The sequence below is a fragment of the Rhinoderma darwinii genome, chromosome 2 (genome assembly GCF_050947455.1).
Source record: "Rhinoderma darwinii isolate aRhiDar2 chromosome 2, aRhiDar2.hap1, whole genome shotgun sequence".
Taxonomy (NCBI): Eukaryota; Metazoa; Chordata; class Amphibia; order Anura; family Rhinodermatidae; genus Rhinoderma; species Rhinoderma darwinii.
In genome coordinates, this window is record NC_134688.1 from 21,111,583 (window position 1) to 21,133,988 (window position 22,406).

The 22,406-nt window shown below is 43.4% G+C and overlaps 1 protein-coding gene across 3 annotated transcripts in view; it reads left to right on the forward strand.

Annotated features, from left to right (window-relative positions):
- Window positions 1-22,406, forward strand: part of LOC142742050 (glutamate carboxypeptidase 2-like) — a 136,345-nt gene that overhangs the window by 59,220 nt on the left and 54,719 nt on the right. For all 3 annotated transcript variants that reach the window (XM_075851452.1, XM_075851450.1, XM_075851449.1), the window contains 4 exons: window positions 18,176-18,277; window positions 19,280-19,405; window positions 20,361-20,547; window positions 21,598-21,691. In XM_075851452.1, the coding sequence (XP_075707567.1) occupies window positions 18,176-18,277; window positions 19,280-19,405; window positions 20,361-20,547; window positions 21,598-21,691 (509 nt within the window). The remainder of the gene's footprint in view (window positions 1-18,175; window positions 18,278-19,279; window positions 19,406-20,360; window positions 20,548-21,597; window positions 21,692-22,406) is intronic.

Genomic DNA, 22,406 nt, shown 5'->3' on the forward strand with positions numbered 1-22,406 from the left:
CACACGACTCTACCTAGGCAGGTCATGGCTGTGCATGACAATTGCTTTGATTCTCAAAAAAGTGATGCAATAATTTGTCTGCAAATTAAAGCAACCACTTGAGAAAAAGCTGAAAAGCACACTTTTTGCTAAAAGTCGAGGCAACCACCCCACCAAGGGCATACATACCATAGAGGCTGACAATGCAGTTGCTATAGGACCCTTGGAGATAGGGGGCTCAGTCCTGCTTGGTCCCATCCTTTTTGCTACTGGGTGGTAAGAATCTGTGCAAGACTCACCTCTACAGTAGAACTGCATTGTTAACAAACATTGGGGTTGAGAATTTTGACCCAAGGGTAATGGAAAGGGTGTGGAGGGGAATCGGCCCTGGCTGGCATTAGGGGGGGCAAACTGGGCTATTGCCCAGGGCCCCCATCCTCTTATGGGCCCGGGCCTGCCCGCGGCTGCTACGGGGTCCGCGCCGCCCCCAGCCCATAACATTTATGTGCCGTGCGGCACGGGCCCCCTCATGCCCGGTGGCATTGCTAGCACTGGAGGGGGCCCCGGTGCTAGCAACAGCCACATTCACTTGTATCTGCATCCTCAGTATTATTATTTTTTTGTGGCTGTATATACAACGGGGGGTGTCTGTGTAGCACTATATACAAGGGGATATCTGTGTAGCACTATATACAAGGGTGGATGTCTGTGTAGCACTATATACAAGGGGGATGTCTGTGTAGCACTATATACGAGGGGGATGTCTGTGTAGCACTATATACAAGGGGGTACTGTGTAGCACTATATACAGTGGGGAATGTCCGTGTAGCACTATTTACAGGGGGAATGTCTGTGTAGCACTATAAACAAGGCGGAGTGGCTGTGTAGCACTATATGCAGGGGGATGTCTGTGTAGCACTATATACAAGAGGGCTTTTGTAGCACTATATACAAGGGGGATGTATGTGTAGCACTATATACAAGGGGGGTGTCACATAGCGGGTTAGTGGACCCACTATGCCATACCGCCGTAGCGGGGAGGCAGCTGGCCAAACAACAGGAAACCCCAGAAATACAATGTCTCGCACAAGGGTACCTGGATAGTCCAGACGGTGGCCACAGCTCTGGCACTGATGGAGATGGGTGCAGCAGATAATGCCAAACGTGGCGGATGACACAGGAGCCAAAGGTTGCGCCAGATGTGGCGGATTCCTCCGGACGTGGCAGATGACACAGGACGTGGCAGACTCAATACTAAAGGCACAGCACGGGAAACAGGAACAGGTAACAAGGCACGGGTAACAACTGGAACGGGAAACACTAAGGGACCATTTGCAAGACAGACTGGGAAAACTAACAACGCTCAGACAAGGATCAGAAGGCCTGGGGCCTTCTTATAGACCAGGAAATCGGGGCAGTTGATAACGATGACGACTTCTTTTGTGCGCGCGCTAGCCCTTTAAGACCGGGCACGCTCCGGGACCCAGCAGACCAGAGCGGAAGTGAGCGCTGGCATCTCCTAGGAAGGAGATGGGGGCCAGCACTCACGGATCCATGGCTGCGGGCGTCGGGATGTGAGTAAACTCGACGGTCCGCGGCCATGGACGCTACAGGGGGGAATGTCTGTGTAACACTATATACAGGGGGGGCCGCTGTCTTAGCACTATATACAAGGGGGTGTGGCACTATATACAAGGGAGGGCGTTGTGTGCCACTATATACAAGGGGGGCTGTGTGGCACTATATATACAAGGGAGGGGCGCTGAGTGGCACTATATAGAAGGTAGGGGGGATGTGTGGTATTATATACAAGAGTCGCTGTGAGGCATTATCTACTAAGGGGGGTTGTGTTGCACAATATACAGGGGGGCTGTGTGTGCCGCTATCTATAGGGGCACAAAGAGGGCATTACTGCTGTGGGGGCACAAAGGAGGAACGGTTAAAGATGGGTAATTTTTTTAGTGAGGGATCATTATTACCAGTGGCGGACACAGACTGCAAAAGGCCCCTGTGCAGATAATGTGCCAGGGCCCCCCCCCCCCCCCCCCACCCCGCAAACTTCTCATGGCCGACGGTCCGCTTTCAGCTGCATCGCTGGGTCTCCTAAGTGACCCAACAATGCAGCACTAGCAGCCGGGGCGTCACTAAGGCTGGGTTCACACACACACTATTTACGGACGTAATTTGGGCGTTTTAGCATTGAATTACATCCGAAAATGCGGCTCAAAAGCGTCGGAAAACATCTGCCCATTCATTTGAATGGGTCTTACGATGTTCTGTGCCGATGGTCATTTTTTTTTACGCGCCGCTGTCGAAAGGCGGCGCGTAAAAAACTGCCTGTCACTTCTTCAGATGTAAATGGAGCCGTTTTCCATGGACTCCATGGAAAACCAGCTTCAATTACTTCCGTAGTGGACGCAGCAAAAGACGCCTGCACATGCCATTACGGCTGAAATTACGGTGCTGTTTTCTCCTGAAAACAGCACAGTAATTTCAGCCGTAACAGACGCTGCCGTGTGAACATACCCTCAGGGCTTAAAATGTCCGGGAAATAGCCCCAATACATATGTGTCCGCCCCAAAAAAAAGTGTGTGTATAGGAGACAGCATAGCATATCTATAGCACTACGACCCTATAAACTATGGATAGGATTAGATACAGTGGCTGAGCAGACAGTATCACACATGATAGGATTAGATACAGTGGCTCAGAAGGCAGTATCACACATGATAGGATTAGATACACAGCTCAGCAGACAGTATCACACATGATAGGATTAGATACAGTGGCCCAGCAGACAGTATCACACATGATAGGATTAGATACAGTGGCTCAGCAGACAGTACCACACATGATAGGATTAGATACAGTGGCTCAGCAGACAGTACCACACATGATAGGATTAGATACAGTGGCTCAGCAGACAGTATCACACATGATAGGATTAGATACAGTGGCTCAGCAGACAGTACCACACATTATAGGATTAGATACAGTGGCTCAGCAGACAGTATCACACATGATAGGATTAGATACAGTGGCTCAGCAGACAGTATCACACATGATCGGATTAGATATAGGGCCCAGCACAGTATCATACATGATTGGATTAGATACACAGCTCAGCAGACTGTATCACACATGATAGGATTAGATACAGGGCCCAGCTCGCTGACATTGCGGCTCCAGCGCTGGACCCAGGAAAGGTAAGAATAATAATTTTGCTTCTTTATGTGTTACTGATTATTTTTGTGTGTTTGTGTTTTTTTTACAGGTTCGGTTGTTGGACTTCGGATACGAGGACTTCAATGACGGCGTTTTTTTTATTCTCAATAAAATGGTTAATGAGGGTTGTGTTTTTATTTCAATAAAAAAAATTTCTATGTGCTTGTATCTTTTTAAACTTTATTATCACCGCCTTAGTAATGGCCGCTGGCTGATTGACAACCTCCATTACTAAGGCGAGGCTTAATGTTAGCCGGTGCAGAGTCTACACTAACCCCCATTATTACCCCGGTACCCACCGCCACCAGGGGTACTGGGAAGAGCCGGGTACAAACCAGTACCCGACCAGCTGTAGTGACGGGCAGGCACCGGGGTGGCCGCAGGCTGGTAGTATTAGGCTGGGGAAGGCCAAAAACAGTGGCCCTTCCCACCCTTGTAATGCTGCCTGCTGCTGCTGTGTTGTATCTGGCTGGTTATGAAAATTGGGGGGGACCCGACATCGTTCTTTCCAATTATTTTTTAAATGACGTGGCGTCCCCCCCATTTTCATAACCAGCCAGATACAATAAAGCAGCAGCAGCCTAGCATCACCAGGGTAGGAAGGGCCACTGTATCTGGCCTTTCCCCTCCTGATAATACCAGCCTGCGGCCACCCCAGTGGCCGACCATCACTACAGATGGTCAGGTACTGGATCGTACCCGGCTCTTCCCAGCACCCCTGGTGGCGGTGGGTACCGGGGTAATAAAGGGGGTTAGTGTTAGCCTCTGCACCGGCTAACACTAAGCCCTGCCTTAGCAATGGATGCTGTCAATCAGCCGGCGGCCATTACTAAGGCGGTAGTAATATAGTTTAAAAAAAACCACAAAGACATAGAAAAAATATTTTATTGAAATAAAAAAAAAAAACACAACCCTCATTAACCATTTTATTAATAAAAAAAAAAGCTGTCATCGAAGTAGTCCTGGAATCCGCCGTAGTCCAACGACCGAACCTGTAAGAAAACACACAAAAAATGATTAGTAACACATGTGTTAGGGTATGTGCACACACACTAATTACGTCCGGAATTGACGGACGTATTTCGGCCGCAAGTACCGGACCGAACACACTGCAGGGAGCCGGGCTCCTAGCATCATAGTTATGTACGACGCTAGGAGTCCCTGCCTCGCTGCCGGACAACTGTCCGGTACTGAAAACATGATTACAGTACAGGACAGTTGTCCCACAGCGAGGCAGGGACTCCTAGCGTCGTACATAAGTACGACGCTAGGAGCCCGGCTCCCTGCAGTGTGTTCGGTCCGGTACTTGCGGCCGAAATACATCCGTCACTTACGGACGTAATTAGTGTCTGTGCACACACCCTAAGGCTTAGATACAGGGCCCATGTGTGATACTGTCTGTGGGACCCTGTATCTAAGCCTACCACAAGGTAGGCTTAGATACAGGGTCCAGCAGACAGTAATCTTATACAGTATAAGATTACTGTGTGCTGGGGCCCTGTATCTAAACCTACAGTGTGGTAGGCTTAGATACAGGGCCCAGCAGACAGGATCACGCATGGGCCATGTATCTAAGCCTACCATGTGATTGGCTTAGATACAGGGCCCAGCAGACAGCATCACACAATCTGTGATCCTGTCTCATGGGCCCCCTAAGCCTGCTACATCGTAGGCTTAGGGGTTGTGCAGTCCCTAAACATTGATGGCCTATCCTCAGGATAGGCCATCAATAGCTGATGTGTCGCCCGGGACCCGCAAATCAGCTGTTTTGAAGGGGCCGCAGCACTCGTACGAGAGCTGCTTCCCCTTCATTTCACTACTCGCCCACACTGTGAATCGCCGAAACCGATTCACAGTGTGACCGGAATGAAGTGACAGGAATGAAGGGGAGCAGCTCTCGTACGAGTGCTGCGGCCCCTTCAAAACAGCTGATTGGCGGGTCCCAGGAGTCGGACCCCGCCAGTCAGGGCTATCTTACCTTCCTCTTCGGCCGCGGCGGGAGTTCTGTAGTCTCGATGCTGTGCGCGGCGGCATAGCGCTGTGACGTCATGCGCTGCGCACAGCGCCTGACGTCAGGACCTCCGCTGCGATCCGGAACCAGGAAGGTAAGTAAAGTATGTTACTATAGTAACAGGGGCCCGCGGCCCGAGTTACTATAGTAACTTTTTATTGATGTGGTGCGGGGGGCCGTGGGCCCCCCTGGCTTCGGGGCCCGGTCGCAATTGCGACCGCTGCGACCCCTATAGCTACGCCAGTGGTCCACGGGCCTCTGTCTCAGTCCTCAGCATCGCGCAGCTGAGAACTGAGTCGGCCAGCAGAGGAACGGGCCCCCTTCCCACGCGGGGCCCTTGTGCAGCTGCACCGGCTGCACATGCGGTATGTCCGCCCCTGATTATTACCATCTGGGGCACTGTAGATTACGAGTTTGTTTAGAAGATGGAGAGTAGGTTTCGAGAATGCTTGAAAAGCGAGAAACCAACATGTCTGTGTGTCAAAGTCTGCAGAGACGAGTCGTGGCTGGAATAAGTCGGGACAGTGGTCTGGGCCGGATGGAGAAAAAAAGGGAAAGTGAACGACTTATCAGAGAAAACATCACCTATGAATCACTGGATATAAATGTGCTGTAATCACTTATATTGTCAGCTGAGCTCCTGTGTATAACTGGCATCTACCACTATATGGTCACTACATGGTGGTAATATTGGTCTTTGTATAGCGGTTTTTATTCAGTAACAGTATGGGGGTATTATTCAGTCACGATGTGGTTATAATGTGGCAGTATTATTCAGTAACAGTATGGAGGTATTATTCAGTAACAGTATGGGGGGTATTATTCAGTCACTATGTGGTTATGTTGTGGAGGTATTATTCAGTAACAGTATGGGGTATTATTCAGTCACTATGTGGTTATGGTGTGGTGGTATTATTCAGTAACAGTATGGAGGTATTATTCAGTCACTATGTGGTTATGGTGGGGGGGTATTATTCAGTGACAGTATGGGGGTATTATTCAGTCACCATGTGGTTATGGTGGGGAGGTATTATTCAGTAACAGTATGGGAGTATTATTCAGTCACTATGTGGTTATGGTGGGGAGGTATTATTCAGTAACAGTATGGGGGTATTATTCAGTCACTATGTGGTTATAGTGGGGAGGTATTATTCAGTAACAGTATGGGGGTATTATTCAGTAACAGTATGGGGGTATTATTCAGTAACAGTATGGGGGTATTATTCAGTAACAGTATGGGGGTATTATTCAGTCACTGTGGTTATGGTGGGGAGGTATTATTCAGTAACAGTATGGTGGCTTTTATTCAGCTACTATGTGGTTATGATGTGGTGGTATTATTCAGTAACAGTATGGGGGTATTATTCAGTCACTATGTGGTTATGGTGTGGGGGTATTATTCAGTAATAGTATGGGTGTATTATTCAGTCACTATGTGGTTATGGTGTGGTGGTATTATTCAGTAACAGTATGGGTGTATTATTCAGTAACTATGTGGTTATGGTGTGGCGGTATTATTTAGTAACAGTATGGGGGTATTATTCAGTAATAGTATGGCGGTATTATTCAGTCACTATGTGATTATGGTGTGGAGGTATTATTCAGTAACAGTATGGGGGTTTTATTCAGTCACTATGTAGTTATGGTGGGGGGGTATTATTCAGTGACAGTATGGGGGTATTATTCAGTCACTATGTGGTTATGGTGGGGAGGTATTATTCAGTAACAGTATGGGAGTATTATTCAGTCACTATGTGGTTATGGTGGGGAGGTATTATTCAGTAACAGTATGGGAGTATTATTCAGTCACTATGTGGTTATAGTGGGGAGGTATTATTCAGTAACAGTATGGGGGTATTATTCAGTAACAGTATGGGGGTATTATTCAGTAACAGTATGGGGGTATTATTCAGTAACAGTATGGGGGTATTATTCAGTCACTGTGGTTATGGTGGGAGGTATTATTCAGTAACAGTATGGTGGCTTTTATTCAGCTACTATGTGGTTATGATGTGGTGGTATTATTCAGTAACAGTATGGGGGTATTATTCAGTCCCTATGTGGTTATGGTGTGGGGGTATTATTCAGTAATAGTATGGGTGTATTATTCAGTCACTATGTGGTTATGGTGTGGCGGTATTATTCAGTAACAGTATGGGTGTATTATTCAGTCACTATGTGGTTATGGTGTGGCGGTATTATTTAGTAACAGTATGGGGGGTATTATTCAGTCACTATGTGGTTATGGTGTGGCGGTATTATTCAGTAAAAGTATGGGTGTATTATTCAGTCACTATGTGGTTATGGTGTGGCGGTATTATATAGTAACAGTATGGGGGTATTATTCAGTAATAGTATGGCGGTATTATTCAGTCACTATGTGATTATGGTGTGGAGGTATTATTCAGTAACAGTATGGGGGTTTTATTCAGTCACTATGTAGTTATGGTGAGGTGGTATTATTCAGTAACAGTATGGGTGTATTATTCAGTCACTATTTGGTTATGGTGTGGAGGTATTATTCAGTAACAGTATGGGGGTATTATTCAGTCACTATGTGGTTATGGTGTGGAGGTATTATTCAGTAACAGTATGGGGGTATTATTCAGTCACTATGTGGTTATGGTGTGGAGGTATTATTCAGTAACAGTATGGGGGTATTATTCAGTCACTATGTGGTTATGGTGTGGAGGTATTATTCAGTAACAGTATGGGAGTATTATTCAGTCACTATGTGGTTATGGTGGGGAGGTATTATTCAGTAACAGTATGGGGGTATTATTCAGTCACTATGTGGTTATGGTGTGGCGGTATTATTCAGTAACAGTATGGGGGTATTATTCAGTCACTATGTGGTTATGGTGTGGTGGTGGTATTATTCAGTAACAGTATGGGGGTATTATTCAGCTACTATGTGGTTATGATGTGGTGGTATTATTCAGTAACAGTATGGGGGTATTATTCAGTCACTATGTGGTTATGGTGTGGGGGTATTATTCAGTAATAGTATGGGTGTATTATTCAGTCACTATGTGGTTATGGTGTGGCGGTATTATTCAGTAACAGTATGGGTGTATTATTCAGTCACTATGTGGTTATGGTGTGGCGGTATTATTTAGTAACAGTATGGGGGTATTATTCAGTAATAGTATGGCGGTATTATTCAGTCACTATGTGATTATGGTGTGGAGGTATTATTCAGTAACAGTATGGGGGTTTTATTCAGTCACTATGTAGTTATGGTGAGGTGGTATTATTCAGTAACAGTATGGGTGTATTATTCAGTCACTATTTGGTTATGGTGTGGAGGTATTATTCAGTAACAGTATGGGGGTATTATTCAGTCACTATGTGGTTATGGTGTGGAGGTATTATTCAGTAACAGTATGGGGGTATTATTCAGTCACTATGTGGTTATGGTGTGGAGGTATTATTCAGTAACAGTATGGGGGTATTATTCAGTCACTATGTGGTTATGGTGTGGTGGTATTATTCAGTAATAGTATGGGGGTATTATTCAGTCACTATGTGGTTATGGTGGGGAGGTATTATTCAGTAACAGTATGGGGGTATTATTCAGTCACTATGTGGTTATGGTGTGGCGGTATTATTCAGTAACAGTATGGGGGTATTATTCAGTCACTATGTGGTTATGGTGTGGCGGTATTATTCAGTAACAGTATGGGGGTATTATTCAGTCACTATGTGGTTATGGTGTGGAGGTATTATTCAGTAACAGTATGGTGGTATTATTCAGTCACTATGTGGTTAAGGTGTGGAGGTATTATTCAGTATCAGTATGGGGGTATTATTCAGTCACTATGTGGTTATGGTGTGATGGTATTATTCAGTATCAGTATGGGGGTATTATTCAGTCACTATGTGGTTATGGTGTGGCGGTATTATTCAGTAACAGTATGGGGGTATTATTCAGTCACTATGTGGTTATTGTGTGTTGGTATTATTCTGTCACTATGTGGTTATGGTGTGGAGGTATTATTCTGTCACTATGTGGTTATGGTGTGGTGGTATTATTCAGTCACTATGTTGTAATGGTGGGGCGGTATTATTCAGTCACTACGTGGTTATGGTGTGGTAGTATTATTCAGTAACAGTATGGGGGTATTATTCAGTCACTATGTGGTTATTGTGTGTTGGTATTATTCAGTAACAGTATGTGGGTATTATTCAGTACCAGTATGGAGGTATTATTCAGTAACAGTATGGGGGTATTATTCAGTCACTATGTGGTTATGGTGTGGTAGTATTAGTCAGTAACAGTATGGGGGTATTATTCAGTCACTATGTGGTTATGATGTGGCGGTATTATTCAGTAACAGTATGGGGGTATTATTCAGTCACTATGTGGTTATGGTGTGGAGGTATTATTCAGTAACAGTATGGGTGTATTATTCAGTCACTATGTGGTTATGATGTGGTGGTATTATTCAGTAACCGTATGGGTGTATTATTCAGTCACTATGTGGTTATGATGTGGTGGTATTATTCAGTAACAGTATGGGGGTATTATTCAGTCACTATGTGGTTATGGTGTGGAAGTATTATTCAGTAACAGTATGGGGGTATTATTCAGTCACTATGTGGTAATGGTGTGGCGGTATTATTCAGTAACAGTATGGGGGTATTATTCAGTCACTATGTGGTTATGGTGTGGAGGTATTATTCAGTAACAGTATGGGGGTATTATTCAGTCACTATGTGGTTATGGTGTGGAGGTATTATTCAGTAACAGTATGGGGGTATTATTCAGTCATGATGTGGTTATGGTGTGGAGGTATTATTCAGTGACAGTATGGGGGTATTATTCAGTCACTATGTGGTTATGGTGTGGAGGTATTATTCAGTAACAGTATGGTGGTATTATTCAGTCACTATGTGGTTATGGTGTGGAGGTATTATTCAGTAACAGTATGGGGGTATTATTCAGTAACAGTATGGTGGTATTATTCAGTCACTATGTGGTTATGGTGTGGCGGTATTATTCAGTAACAGTATGGGGGTATTATTCAGTCACTATGTGGTTATGGTGTGGAGATATTATTCAGTAACAGTATGGCGGTATTATTCAGTCACTATGTGGTTATGGTGTGGAGGTATTATTCAGTATCAGTATGGGGGTATTATTCAGTCATGATGTGGTTATGGTGTGGTGGTATTATTCAGTAACAGTATGGGGGTATTATTCAGTCACTATGTGGTTATGGTGTGGAGGTATTATTCAGTAACAGTATGGGGGTATTATTCAGTCACTATGTGGTTATGGTGTGGTGGTATTATTCAGTAACAGTATGGGGGTATTATTCAGTCACTATGGGGTTATGGTATGGAGATATTATTCAGTAACAGTATGGGGGTATTATTCAGTCACTATGTGGTTATGGTGTGGTGGTATTATTCAGTAATAGTATGGTGGTATTATTCAGTCACTATGTGGTTATGGTGTGGCGGTATTATTCAGTAACAGTATGGGGGTATTATTCAGTCACTATGGGGTTATGGTATGGAGGTATTATTCAGTAACAGTATGTAGGTAATATTTCACCTGGTATAGTGGTATGATTTAATAACCGTATATGTATATAGATCATTTTTTGGTGAGAGGGGGGACATATGCTTTGGGTCTTACAACACTCCTGGACACGCTAGAAATCAGTGATGCAGTTCTCTGCACATCGCCTTCTGAATTGACTGCATTATTGATACAGTAAGGGCCTGTTCACATCTGCGTCGGGGTTCCATTGATGGCTTCCGTCAGACCTTTCCATCATGGGAACCCATGAACGCAAACCAAACGGAAACCATAGCTTCCGTTTGCATTACAATTGATTTCAATGGTAATGTTTTAGTTGTAAATGGTTTCTATTTGTCTCCGTTTCATAAGGTTTCAGTTTTTTGGACTGAAGCAATCGTTTCCGTTTGCTTTGCGTTCACGAGTTCCCCTGATGGAAAAGTCTGACAGAAGCCATCAATGGAACCCTGACGCAGATCTGAACAGCCCCTAATTCAGCATTTGGGGGCCCGCTTTTAACCTTGCCCAGAGCTACACTTTGCCTAACACCGGTCCTGGAATCGAGGAATCTTTATTCAATTTGCAACAAGGACAGACTACATGAAATTTAAAAGTTAATGTCCATTTCTGACAGCAATTAGCACAGTGCCAGACGTAAGAGCTCTGTCTAGAAAGGGTTAAGTACCACAACCACAGAGCGCTACATGCAGTTAGTTATTAGTTAGATTCAAAGGTGTCAATAGGACAATTATTAAAATAAAGGTAGAAGCCCCCCCCCCCGACATGTTTCGCTACGATGTAGCGTCCTCAGGGGTATCGGGGCCAATGACAGCGAGCGGCGGTGTCAGTCTCATTAACCCCTTAACGCTCCATGACCTACTATTAGGTCATGCTAACTGTAGCGTTCGCGCTCAGTGACCTAATAGTAGGTCATGGAGTAAACACGGCGCCGTTCGCGCGGGGCGCGTTCATGAGCTGTGATAGCTGCTGTTTCTGACAGCAGACTATCACTGCTCAATGTGCCGGGACCGATCGCGGAGCTCCCCCGCCGATTAACCCCTCAGAAGCCGCGTTCAATAGCGATCGCGGCTTCTTAGGGGTTAATCCGCCATCGCCGGCCTGCTACACGATAGCGGCCGGCGATGGTGACTATGGCAACCGGACACCAAACAATGGCGTCCGGCTATGCCATAGACGGAAGCCTAGTGGGTCCTGACAACGTCAGGACCCACTATGCTTGCTGTCAGTGAGTAGCTGACAGTTCTAATACACTGCACTACGCATGTAGTGCAGTGTATTAGAATAGCGATCAGGGCCTCCTGCCCTCAAGTCCCCTAGTGGGACAAAGTAATACAGTAAAAAAAAAGTTAAAAAAAGATGTGTAAAAATAAGAAAATAAAAGTTTTAAAAGTAATAAAAGTAAAAGTCCCCCTTTTTCCCTTATCAGTCCTTTATTATTAATAAAAATATATAAACAAACAAATAAACTATACATAATTGGTATCGCCGCGTCCGTAACGGCCTGAACTACAAAATTATTTTGTTATTTATCCCGCACGGTGAACGCCGTAAAAAAAAATATTAATAAACCGTACCACAATCACAATTGTTTGGTCACTTCACCTCCCAAAAAATGGAATAAAAAGAGATCAAAAAGTCGCATGTACCTAAAAATGGTCCTGATCGAAACTACAGTTCGTTACGCAAAAATAAAAACGTTATGGCTCTTAGAATAAGGTAACACAAAAAGTGAATGATTGTTTACAAAACTTATTTTATTGTGCAAACGCCATAAGACATTAAAAAAAAACTATAAACATCTGGTATCGCCGTAATCGTATCGCCACGCAGAATAAAGTGAATATGTCATTTATAGCGCACGGTGAACGCTGTAAAATAAAAAGAATAAAAAAACAATAGTAGAATTGCTGTTTATTAGTCACCGCGCCACCTAAAAATAGAATAAAAACTGATGAAAAATCCGCATGCACCCCAAGAAAACTACAATGGATTCCTCAAGGGGTCTAGTTTCCAAAATGGGGTCACTTTTGGGGGGTTTCCAATGTTTTGGCACCACAAGACCTCTTCAAACCGGACATGGTGCCTAATAAAAAAAGAGGGCTCAAAATCCACTAGGTGCTCCTTTGTTTCGTAGGCCGGTGCTTCAGTCCGTTACCGCACTAGGGCCACATGTGAGATATTTCTCTAAACTGCAGAATCTGGGCAATACGTATTAAGTTGCGTTTCACTGATAAATCCTTTTGTGTTATAAAAAAAAAATGGTATAAAGAGTATTTTCTGACAAAAAAAAAAGTAAATTTCACCTCTACTTTGCTCTAAATTTCTGTGAAACACCTAAAGGGTTCATAAACTTTCTAAATGCTGTTGTGAATACTTTGAGGGGTCTAGTTTCTAAAATGGGGTGTTTGATGGGGGTTTCTAATATATAGTCCCCTCAAAGCAACTTCAGAACTGAACTGGAACCTAAAAAAATAAATAAATGAGGCAATACTTCGCTTCTCACATTATACTGATAATGAGCCGTGCCCACCCCGAGATGACCCCAGTTTTGACCGTTTGTATAAACGGAGACCCCTATTAGACCGTTTCAGTGCCCGGTTTTCCCAAGCATTCACCCCCGAGAAGTGTTTTTCTATTGATGAGTCCCTGGTACATTTTAAAGGGAGGGTTCAATTCCGCCAGTACCTGCCGGGTAAGAGGGCAAGGTATGGCGTGAAGATGTGTAAGCTGCGAGAGTGCATCAGGGTATACCTACAGATTTAGGATATATGAAGGAAAGGCCACCCCCAAACCAGACTGCATCCTGGACTACAATAGGTACATGGGAGGGGTGGACTTGTCAAATCAAGTCCTGAAGCCCTACAGCGCCATGCGGTGTGGTATAAGAAGCTGGCCGGGCACATCATACAGATGGCTTTGTACAATGCGTACGTGCTACGTCGATGTGCAGGCCAGAGGGGAACTTTCCTGGAATTTCAAGATCTAATCTTTAGGGACCAGGAAGGGGGGGCACCCAGTACTTCTGGAAGCGAGGCCACACGCATCATACCAGGGCAACACTTTCCAGGAGAAGTTCCCCAAACCGGTGGAAAGGGAAAGAGTCAAAAGAGGTGCAGAGTCTGCTATAAGAGGGGGATAAGGAAGAACACAATATACCAATGCGACACGTGTCCCGAAAAACCAGGGCTCTGTATAAAAGATTGTTTTAAAATGTATCATACATCCCTTGATTTTTAATTTACCCTGATGCACTCCGCACAGCTTACCCCCCTCATCTTTCCCTTCTGAGCCCTGCCGTATGCCCAGGCAGCTGATAACAGCCACATGTAGGGTATTGCCGTACCCAGGAGAACCCACATTACAATTTAAGGGGTGTATATCTCCGGTGGTGCATGCTGGGTACACTATATTGGACACTGAAATGGCATATATATATATAAAATTGCAAATCTCACACTGCACCATCTGCTGCGCATTATCTTTTACACAGTACCTGTGGGGTCAAAATGCTCACTACACCTCTAGATGAATGTCTTAAGGGGTGTAGTTTTTAAAATGGGGTCACTTCTCGGGGGTTTCAACTGTACTGGTACCTCAGGGGCTTCTGCATACATGACTTAGCACCAGAAAAGCTCCAGTAGGCCAAATGGTGGTCCTTTCCTTCTGAGCCCTCCCATGGGCCCAAACGGCAGTTTATCACCACAAATGGGGTATTGCCGCACTAAGGACAAATTGGGCAACAAAATGGGGTATGTTGTTCCCTGTGAAAATAAGAAATTTTGATCAAAAATGACATCTTATTGGAAAAAATATAATTTTTTTCATTTCACAGCCCAATTCAAATAGGTGCTGTGAAAAAACTGTGCGGTCAAAATGATAACAAAAACCATAAATGAATTCCTTGAGGGGTGTAGTTTCCAAAATGGGGTCACTTCTGGTGGATTTCCATTGCTTTGATACCTCTGGGGCTCTGCAAATGCGACATGGCACCCGAAAACCAATCCAGCAAAATCTGGACTCCAACAAACACATAGCGCTCCTTTCCGTCTGAGCCCTCCCATGGGCCCAAACGGCAGTTTATCACCACAAATGGGGTATTGCCGCACTAAGGACAAATTGGGCAACAAAATGGGGTATGTTGTTCCCTGTGAAAATAAGAAATTTTGATCAAAAATGACATCTTATTGGAAAAAATATAATTTTTTTCATTTCACAGCCCAATTCAAATAGGTGCTGTGAAAAAACTGTGCGGTCAAAATGATAACAAAAACCATAAATTAATTCCTTGAGGGGTGTAATTTCCAAAATGGGGTCACTTCTGGTGGGTTTCCATTGTTTTGATACCTCAACGCCTCTTCAAACCTGGCATGCTGCCTAAAATATATTCTAATAAAAAAGAGGCCTCAAAATGCACTAGGTGCTTCTTTGCTTCTAGGGCTTGTGTTTTAGTCCACGAGCGCAGTAGGGCCACATGTGGGACATTTCTAAAAACTGCAGAATCTGGACAATACATATTTAGTAGTATTTCTCTGGTAAAACCTTCTCTGTTACAGAAAAAAAATTGAATAAAATTGAAATTCAGCAGAAAAAATGAAATTTGCAAATTTCATTTCCACTTTGCTTTAATTCCTATGAAATGCCTGAAGGGTTAAAAAACTTTCTATATGCGGTTTTGAATACTTTGAGGGGTCTAGTTTTTAAAATGGGGTGTTTTATGGGGGTTTCTAATACATAGGCCCCTCAAAGCCACTTCAGAACTCAAGAGGTACCTTCAAAAAAAGGCTTTTGAAATTTTCTTAAGAATATGAGAAATTGCTGTTTATGTTCTAAGCCTTGTAACGTCCAAGAAAAATAAAATAATGTTCAAAAAACGATGCCAATCTAAAGTAGACATATGGGAAATGTGAACTAGTAACTATTTTGGGTGGTATAACCGTCTGTTTTTCAAGCAGATGCATTTAAATTCTGAAAAATGCTATTTTTTGTAAATTTTCTCTAAATTTTGCAATTTTTCCACAAATAAAGACTGAATATATCGACCAAATTTTACCACGAACATGAAGCCCAAAGTGTCACGAGAAAACAATCTCAGAATCGCTTGGGTAGGTTTAAGCATTCCGCCGTTATTACCACATAAAGTGAAATATGTCAGATTTGAAAAATGGACTCTGAGCCTTAAGGCCCAAACTAGGCTGCGTCCTTAAGGGGTTAAGTATTCACTGCAACTATCTGAACATGTGTCCACAATCAGTCGATAGCCTATCCAAGGAGGAATAGAGGACCGAGCCTCCTCCTCCGTTGATTGACAGATTCTGCCACCAATCACTTACTAGTTAGATGCTACCAATGAACAGCACTCAAGTGCACAAGCACACCAGGCTGCTTGATGGTAATCGCTGTACATATAATTATAACATTACTATAATACAAGAAAGAGGTCACCGATGAGTTTATAGATAAGTGCACAGAGGCACAAAGTGAGAAAAGTGATGGGATAGTAACGAATGTGATTAGTAATAGTACCATTCTAGGTACAAACGCTGTGCCCTGATTAAAGACGATATTATAGTTGCTGTGAGCGGCACAACAATATTACTATGATCTAAAGAAGTTATTAGTGGGCTTATAGATCAATACGTTTATAGGGTAGAAAGACATAATAGGCAGAGTTATCATGGACACTGTAGATAAGTGTACGAGTCTACACACGGAGACAGACACACTGGTGTACTGGCATGACTGAATCAGAATGCCATATATGCCGGACAGCAAGATAATCGTTACTATCCCATCACTTTTCTCACTTTGTGCCTCTGTGCACTTATCTATAAACTCATCGGTGACCTCTTTCTTGTATTATAGTAATGTTATAATTATATGTACAGCGATTACCATCAAGCAGCCTGGTGTGCTTGTGCACTTGAGTGCTGTTCATTGGTAGCATCTAACTAGTAAGTGATTGGTGGCAGAATCTGTCAATCAACGGAGGAGGAGGCTCGGTCCTCTATTCCTCCTTGGATAGGCTATCGACTGATTGTGGACACATGTTCAGATAGTTGCAGTGAATACTTAATGAGACTGACACCGACGCTCGCTGTCATTGGCCCCGATACCCCTGAGGACGCTACATCGTAGCGAAACATGTCGGGGGGGGGGGGCTTCTACCTTTATTTTAATAATTGTCCTATTGACACCTTTGAATCTAACTAATAACTAACTGCATGTAGCGCTCTGTGGTTGTGGTACTTAACCCTTTCTAGACAGAGCTCTTACGTCTGGCACTGTGCTAATTGCTGTCAGAAATGGACATTAACTTTTAAATTTCATGTAGTCTGTCCTTGTTGCAAATTGAATAAAGACTTTTTTATTTTTACTCTTTAATAATGGTTGGAAAACAGGGCTTATTTCTGCCGGCAGGCAGCCTTTTTTAAATTTAACTGTTGCACGCTCACCAACTATTGAGGTCCGCTCCATTGTATTTTTTGGAATCGAGGAATCAGCTCTTCTGTTTTGGGTGTAAAAACCCAGAGCAATAATGGAGGCCCATTTTAATCTTTGTTATGGGGCCCCAATAAGGCTCTATTCAGCATCTCTAGACAAGCACGGAGGAGAAACATATAACAGTGGGGTAAGTGCCTCAACTTCGAGCAAAGGATGGGTTTTTACGTTTTGCGCAGAGGATCAGCTCACCAGGAGAAAAAGTCAAGATATATGTATACCTCTGAACACCATATTACAGTCTATACGCTGATATAATATTCTTTAAAGAGTTGAAAAACTGCAATAAATTACATGTTTATGGCATCATCCTCATCCACCGCTGCATTAACAATATGCTAAGTTACCGATCTGTCATCAACAAGTGGCCTCTGCTTGTTCAATGTCTGCACAAAGTTTATAGTAAAATGTTGTCTTTATACCAGACACTGAGGAATAAAAAACTGCACCAGAATGCAGTGGATCCCATATAATTGCACAATAAGAGATCAGCGAAGCAGACAGGGAAACATGAGTATAATACAGGATGTAACTCAGGATTAGTACAGGGTAAGTAATGTAATGTATGTACTCAGTGACTCCACCAGCAGAATAGTGAGTGCAGCTCTGGAGTATAATACAGGATATAACTCAGGATCAGTACAGGATAAGTAATGTAATGTATGTACACAGTGACTCCACCAGCAGAATAGTGGATACAACTCTGGAGTATAATACAGTATGTAACTCAGGATCAGTACAGGATAAGTAATGTAATGTAAGTACACAGTGACTTCACCAGCAGAATAGTGAGTTCAGCTCTGGAGTATAATACAGGATGTAACTTAAAATCAATAGGATATGTAATGTATGTACTCAGTGACCCAACTTTGTAAATAGCATATGTAAATAATCTGCTTGGATTCCTCTAGTTATTCAACACGTCTTTATTTGAGCCTACTCCACCGGGATATGAAAATGTCCTCGGTATTGTCCCACCGTACAATGCATACTCAGCACCTGGGACACCTGAGGTAAGAAAAAAAAAATTACATAAAATGATTATGAATAAACATTGGTTAAAATACCATATAATGTAACAGAAATATTAATGGGTTAATCTTTAAATTTGTGAACATGAAAGCTTTATCCTTTATAATATGTAACATAAGTAGTGACTTATATAGATGTAGTTGGCGCCATCTTCACCACTCTGGGGTGGGTTATTAGGATATAACCAGAGGCGTAGTTATCGGGGTGCAGAGGTAGTAGTTGCACCCCGACTCTGGTGCCTGAGGGGGCCCAAAGACCTATCTACCACATTAGAAGACCCCAAATTTTAAATGGCACATGGCAAGGGGGCCCTTTTACAGATTTTGTATTGGGACCCAGCAGCTTCAAGTTACGCCTCTGCCCATAAAATTATTAGCCCCAGTGATAGCTCCCATAGTAGTGGCTAGAAGTTACATCCTGTAATCAGGCCTAACATATATAACTTTCTATATAATCTTTCTTGCACAAAGGCATAACTTGAAGCTCCAATACAAAATCTGTAACTGATACCCCCTTCCATACGCCTTTTATAAAACTGGTGTCGTCTTATGTGGCAGAAGACCTCTGGGTCAACCTGAGACACCAGGGCCCGAGACAGACAACTACCACTAGAGGTACGACCCTGCCAGTGGAGAGGAAAGTAATCGTGCGGCAGAAGTATTGTTTCCCGTGCTGGAAATCCGGGAGGTTGGGTTTGACCCAGTAATATCCTCCCCCTTAACTTGTGTTCGTCACTGAAGTAAATAATTCCACAATCATGTGAACTGAAAAATTATTTCAAATTGGAGCATTGTGCTGTTCCTGTAGCCTGGCCACCAGATGTCATCACAAAGGAAAAAGCTGCGCCACCTAGAGGTAAATAAAAAGGATCTCCAGGAATGTAACAATATAAACAAGATAACTCACTGATATTTTACATTAGTGAGTACATATCTTTCTCTATTGCTGTATCTCAAACGCACCACTCCCGTTTTATGTTGCAGGGAGAACTTATTTATGTAAATTATGCGCGTACGGAAGACTTTCTCTATCTTGCCAGGGTTTTGAACATTAGTGTTCAGGGGAAGATTGTGATTGCAAGATATGGAAAAATATTTAGAGGTAATAAGGTAAGTCTGAGACCATTCTTAGTATTTCTGTCTTCCACTTTTCCAAATATCCTAGGGCAGCAACTCAGATTTAACAATGTACCACAAGGACATTTCTAGCAGAAAAAGTTGTCGCAGTCGCTCAGACTCGTGGCCTCTCCCTAACAAGATTTTTTGTTGTTGTTGTTTTTTACTTTACACCTGCAGAATCCAGCAAGGGACATGTTGTCCACTTGCCAGAGTTTTTAATTGTCCATGAGCATGCGTATGAATTTACCAACATATGACCCTGTATGCCCCTTCCTATCCTGAGTACATTTTGTAGGCCTAGGCCCAAGAAAGAGTGAGTTTCTTGTGGCACAGCTTTAGTGTAGGGGGCTATGGTGGGCAGGTGGGCTGACACAATGTGATCAAAATGTGCACTAAGAACCTCACCATCTAACGTATAGTAAATACAATACAGTATATAGTAATATTAAAATATTCTATGTTTGTATATATCTTGGTGCCCACAAGGGGCCGATATATTATACTGCAAAATTTTGCTCCAAAGTGAATCTTTAAAGGGTCTTTCCCACCGCATAAAGTGATGGCATAAAGTAGTCCTGAATTTGGCATGATGTAGTCCTGATTTTTAGCGCTGCATTCCCTTTACAGTGTTGCCCTGCACAGTTGCGCTCCTGGTCACCCACTGTGCAGGGATTTGCGGCACTGATTTATTCAAGTGAACAGGGCCGTGCTGCAGTTCGCTGTATAACTGGTGGTCCGGTCCAACGATGTGCAGTGGAAAACTGTGAAGAAGACTCAGCACTAAGCCAGCACTACGGCCCCTTATTTCTCAGGATCTTAGGGGTCCCGGCAGTTGGAACCCCAACATTTAAGTGATGCGTAGCTTTTCGATATGCCTTAACATTATGACATTGGAAATCCCTCCTTAATGTTGTCATACATATCATTTCTATTATTCGTTATCAAGGTTCGCAATGCAGAACAAGCAGCTGCCAAGGGAATTATCTTGTATTCTGATCCGGCTGATTATTGTGCACCGGGGGTTGAGCCCTATCCTGATGGTTGGAATCTCCCAGGTGGTGGTGCCCAACGTGGTAATGTCCTGAATCTTAATGGAGCAGGGGATCCTCTAACACCAGGTTATCCCGCAAAAGGTACGTTCTAAATTCTATAAACTGTTCACCAAATTAGGTTGTCCTTTTCTATATTAAAATATCCATCACTTATTCCTTGGGTCATGTCAATTGGAGGCTATCAACCAAGACTAGAGGTGACCCGAGACAGAACATGTATGCTGTAAAGAGGGAGTTCACTTAATAACCAGTGTCCAACGGTGCTCTCCGAAGCCCTAGGTTCTTCTAGAAAGAGTTCTAACCATAGATAGGACAATGGTTGAAGCTATCGTTATGCTTGTATTCATGGGTCCATGTATCCAACAACAGTCATCAGCAGATATTATCAAGGCTGCCCATACACATTAGATGAGAGTTCACTGATTACAGCGGGACTGGCTGACTACCTAATGTGTAAGGGGATGTCCCGACCCACCCCCGATGGTAGATGTTGAGGGGGGGCGGATCGGGCATGATAGATTTCAACACGCCCAATCCTTTGTTCCCACGGGACACCTCTATAAGGGGCTTATTCCACTCTTCCCATTGAAAACGCACACAAGCTCATGTATATGGGGAAGTCGGGAGGAATATCTGTCGGCTGAACGAACGTTCGCCTACAGCTGTTGTAAGTGAACGGGAAGCTTATGACTTTTTAATTCAGTGACCAGAAGTAGGACTTGGGAACCGAGATAAGAAGACTTAGGGCCAGTTGGAGCCATGTAATGTTTTATCCTTCCTGCAATGACTCCCCCAGAAGAAGGAGCACCCCATACTGGACTAGTCATTAAGGGCTTCTTGCAACAAAAAGGGTTTGCCTCCTTAAATTTCAGATCCATCATAGCCATCCTCATATTGTGGATCCTTGATTTGGTCCTTGACTGTTGAGGACTGATGCTTACGCTGGGGGGCCTTGCAGTCCTTCGGCGCTGAGTTAGACATGGCTTTCAACGTCAGCTTATATGGGAGGTTCATGAGGGCCTTTAGGCGAACAATTTGATTTACGTAGTCAACATTAGTTTCGTTTAGTTGTACCATATGGTGGACTTGTGCCCAATGTAATATTAAAGATTGATGCTGGTGTTTTGACAGAATACACCTACAGGTCAGATATAAAGGACGGCGTAGGACTTCCTAAAATCCCAGTCCATCCGATTGGTTATAATGATGCTGAGGTGTTACTACGGTGAGTAAGTTACAAAATGTTTATCCGTAATATGGTTTTAGCCAATCTAGAGGTGAGTCGATGCTTATTTTTTAATTCTGTATCACTATATGTTCAATAAGTGACAAGATTATATTGACAGCGGATTGTTAGTGCTGTCCTAATGGCGTATCTCTGTCCTTATAGCTTTGACAAATAGGTGCTCCTGCGTCCACAAGACAGACACACATGAACCTCTCCATCTCCTTTTCCCCAAACAGTTATGTCCGCTTCAAATAATTATCTATACTACAGAAAGTCTCCATTACGGTCTCCATACGGCAATTTAGATCTAGTGAGGTCACCTCAGGTGTCTGGGCCTGTTACCTGGCAGTCGACCACATTTCTTCAGGTTCCTACATCAGGCTCAGCACATGGGGGGTCTGAAGGACTCCATAATAAGTAACTACCATGGGAAACGTTTAAAGACAATCTCCACCTTTTTAATCACATGTTTTTAGGTCATTGTATGATAAATAATTTCTTAATATATCTTTGAGGCGGTCAGAGCTTGGTTTTTCTGAAACAGAGCTCCAAATCCTTTGCAGAGGCATTAAATGCAAAAATTCTGGCTGCACGTAGCTGCCACTAGGGGGAGCATACTGCATACCGCTGATAAACAAGCTCTTTAAGAGGCCCAAATTAATAAGTCATTGAATCTACTGCCACTAAATACCCATCTGATCTTCAAAATCCT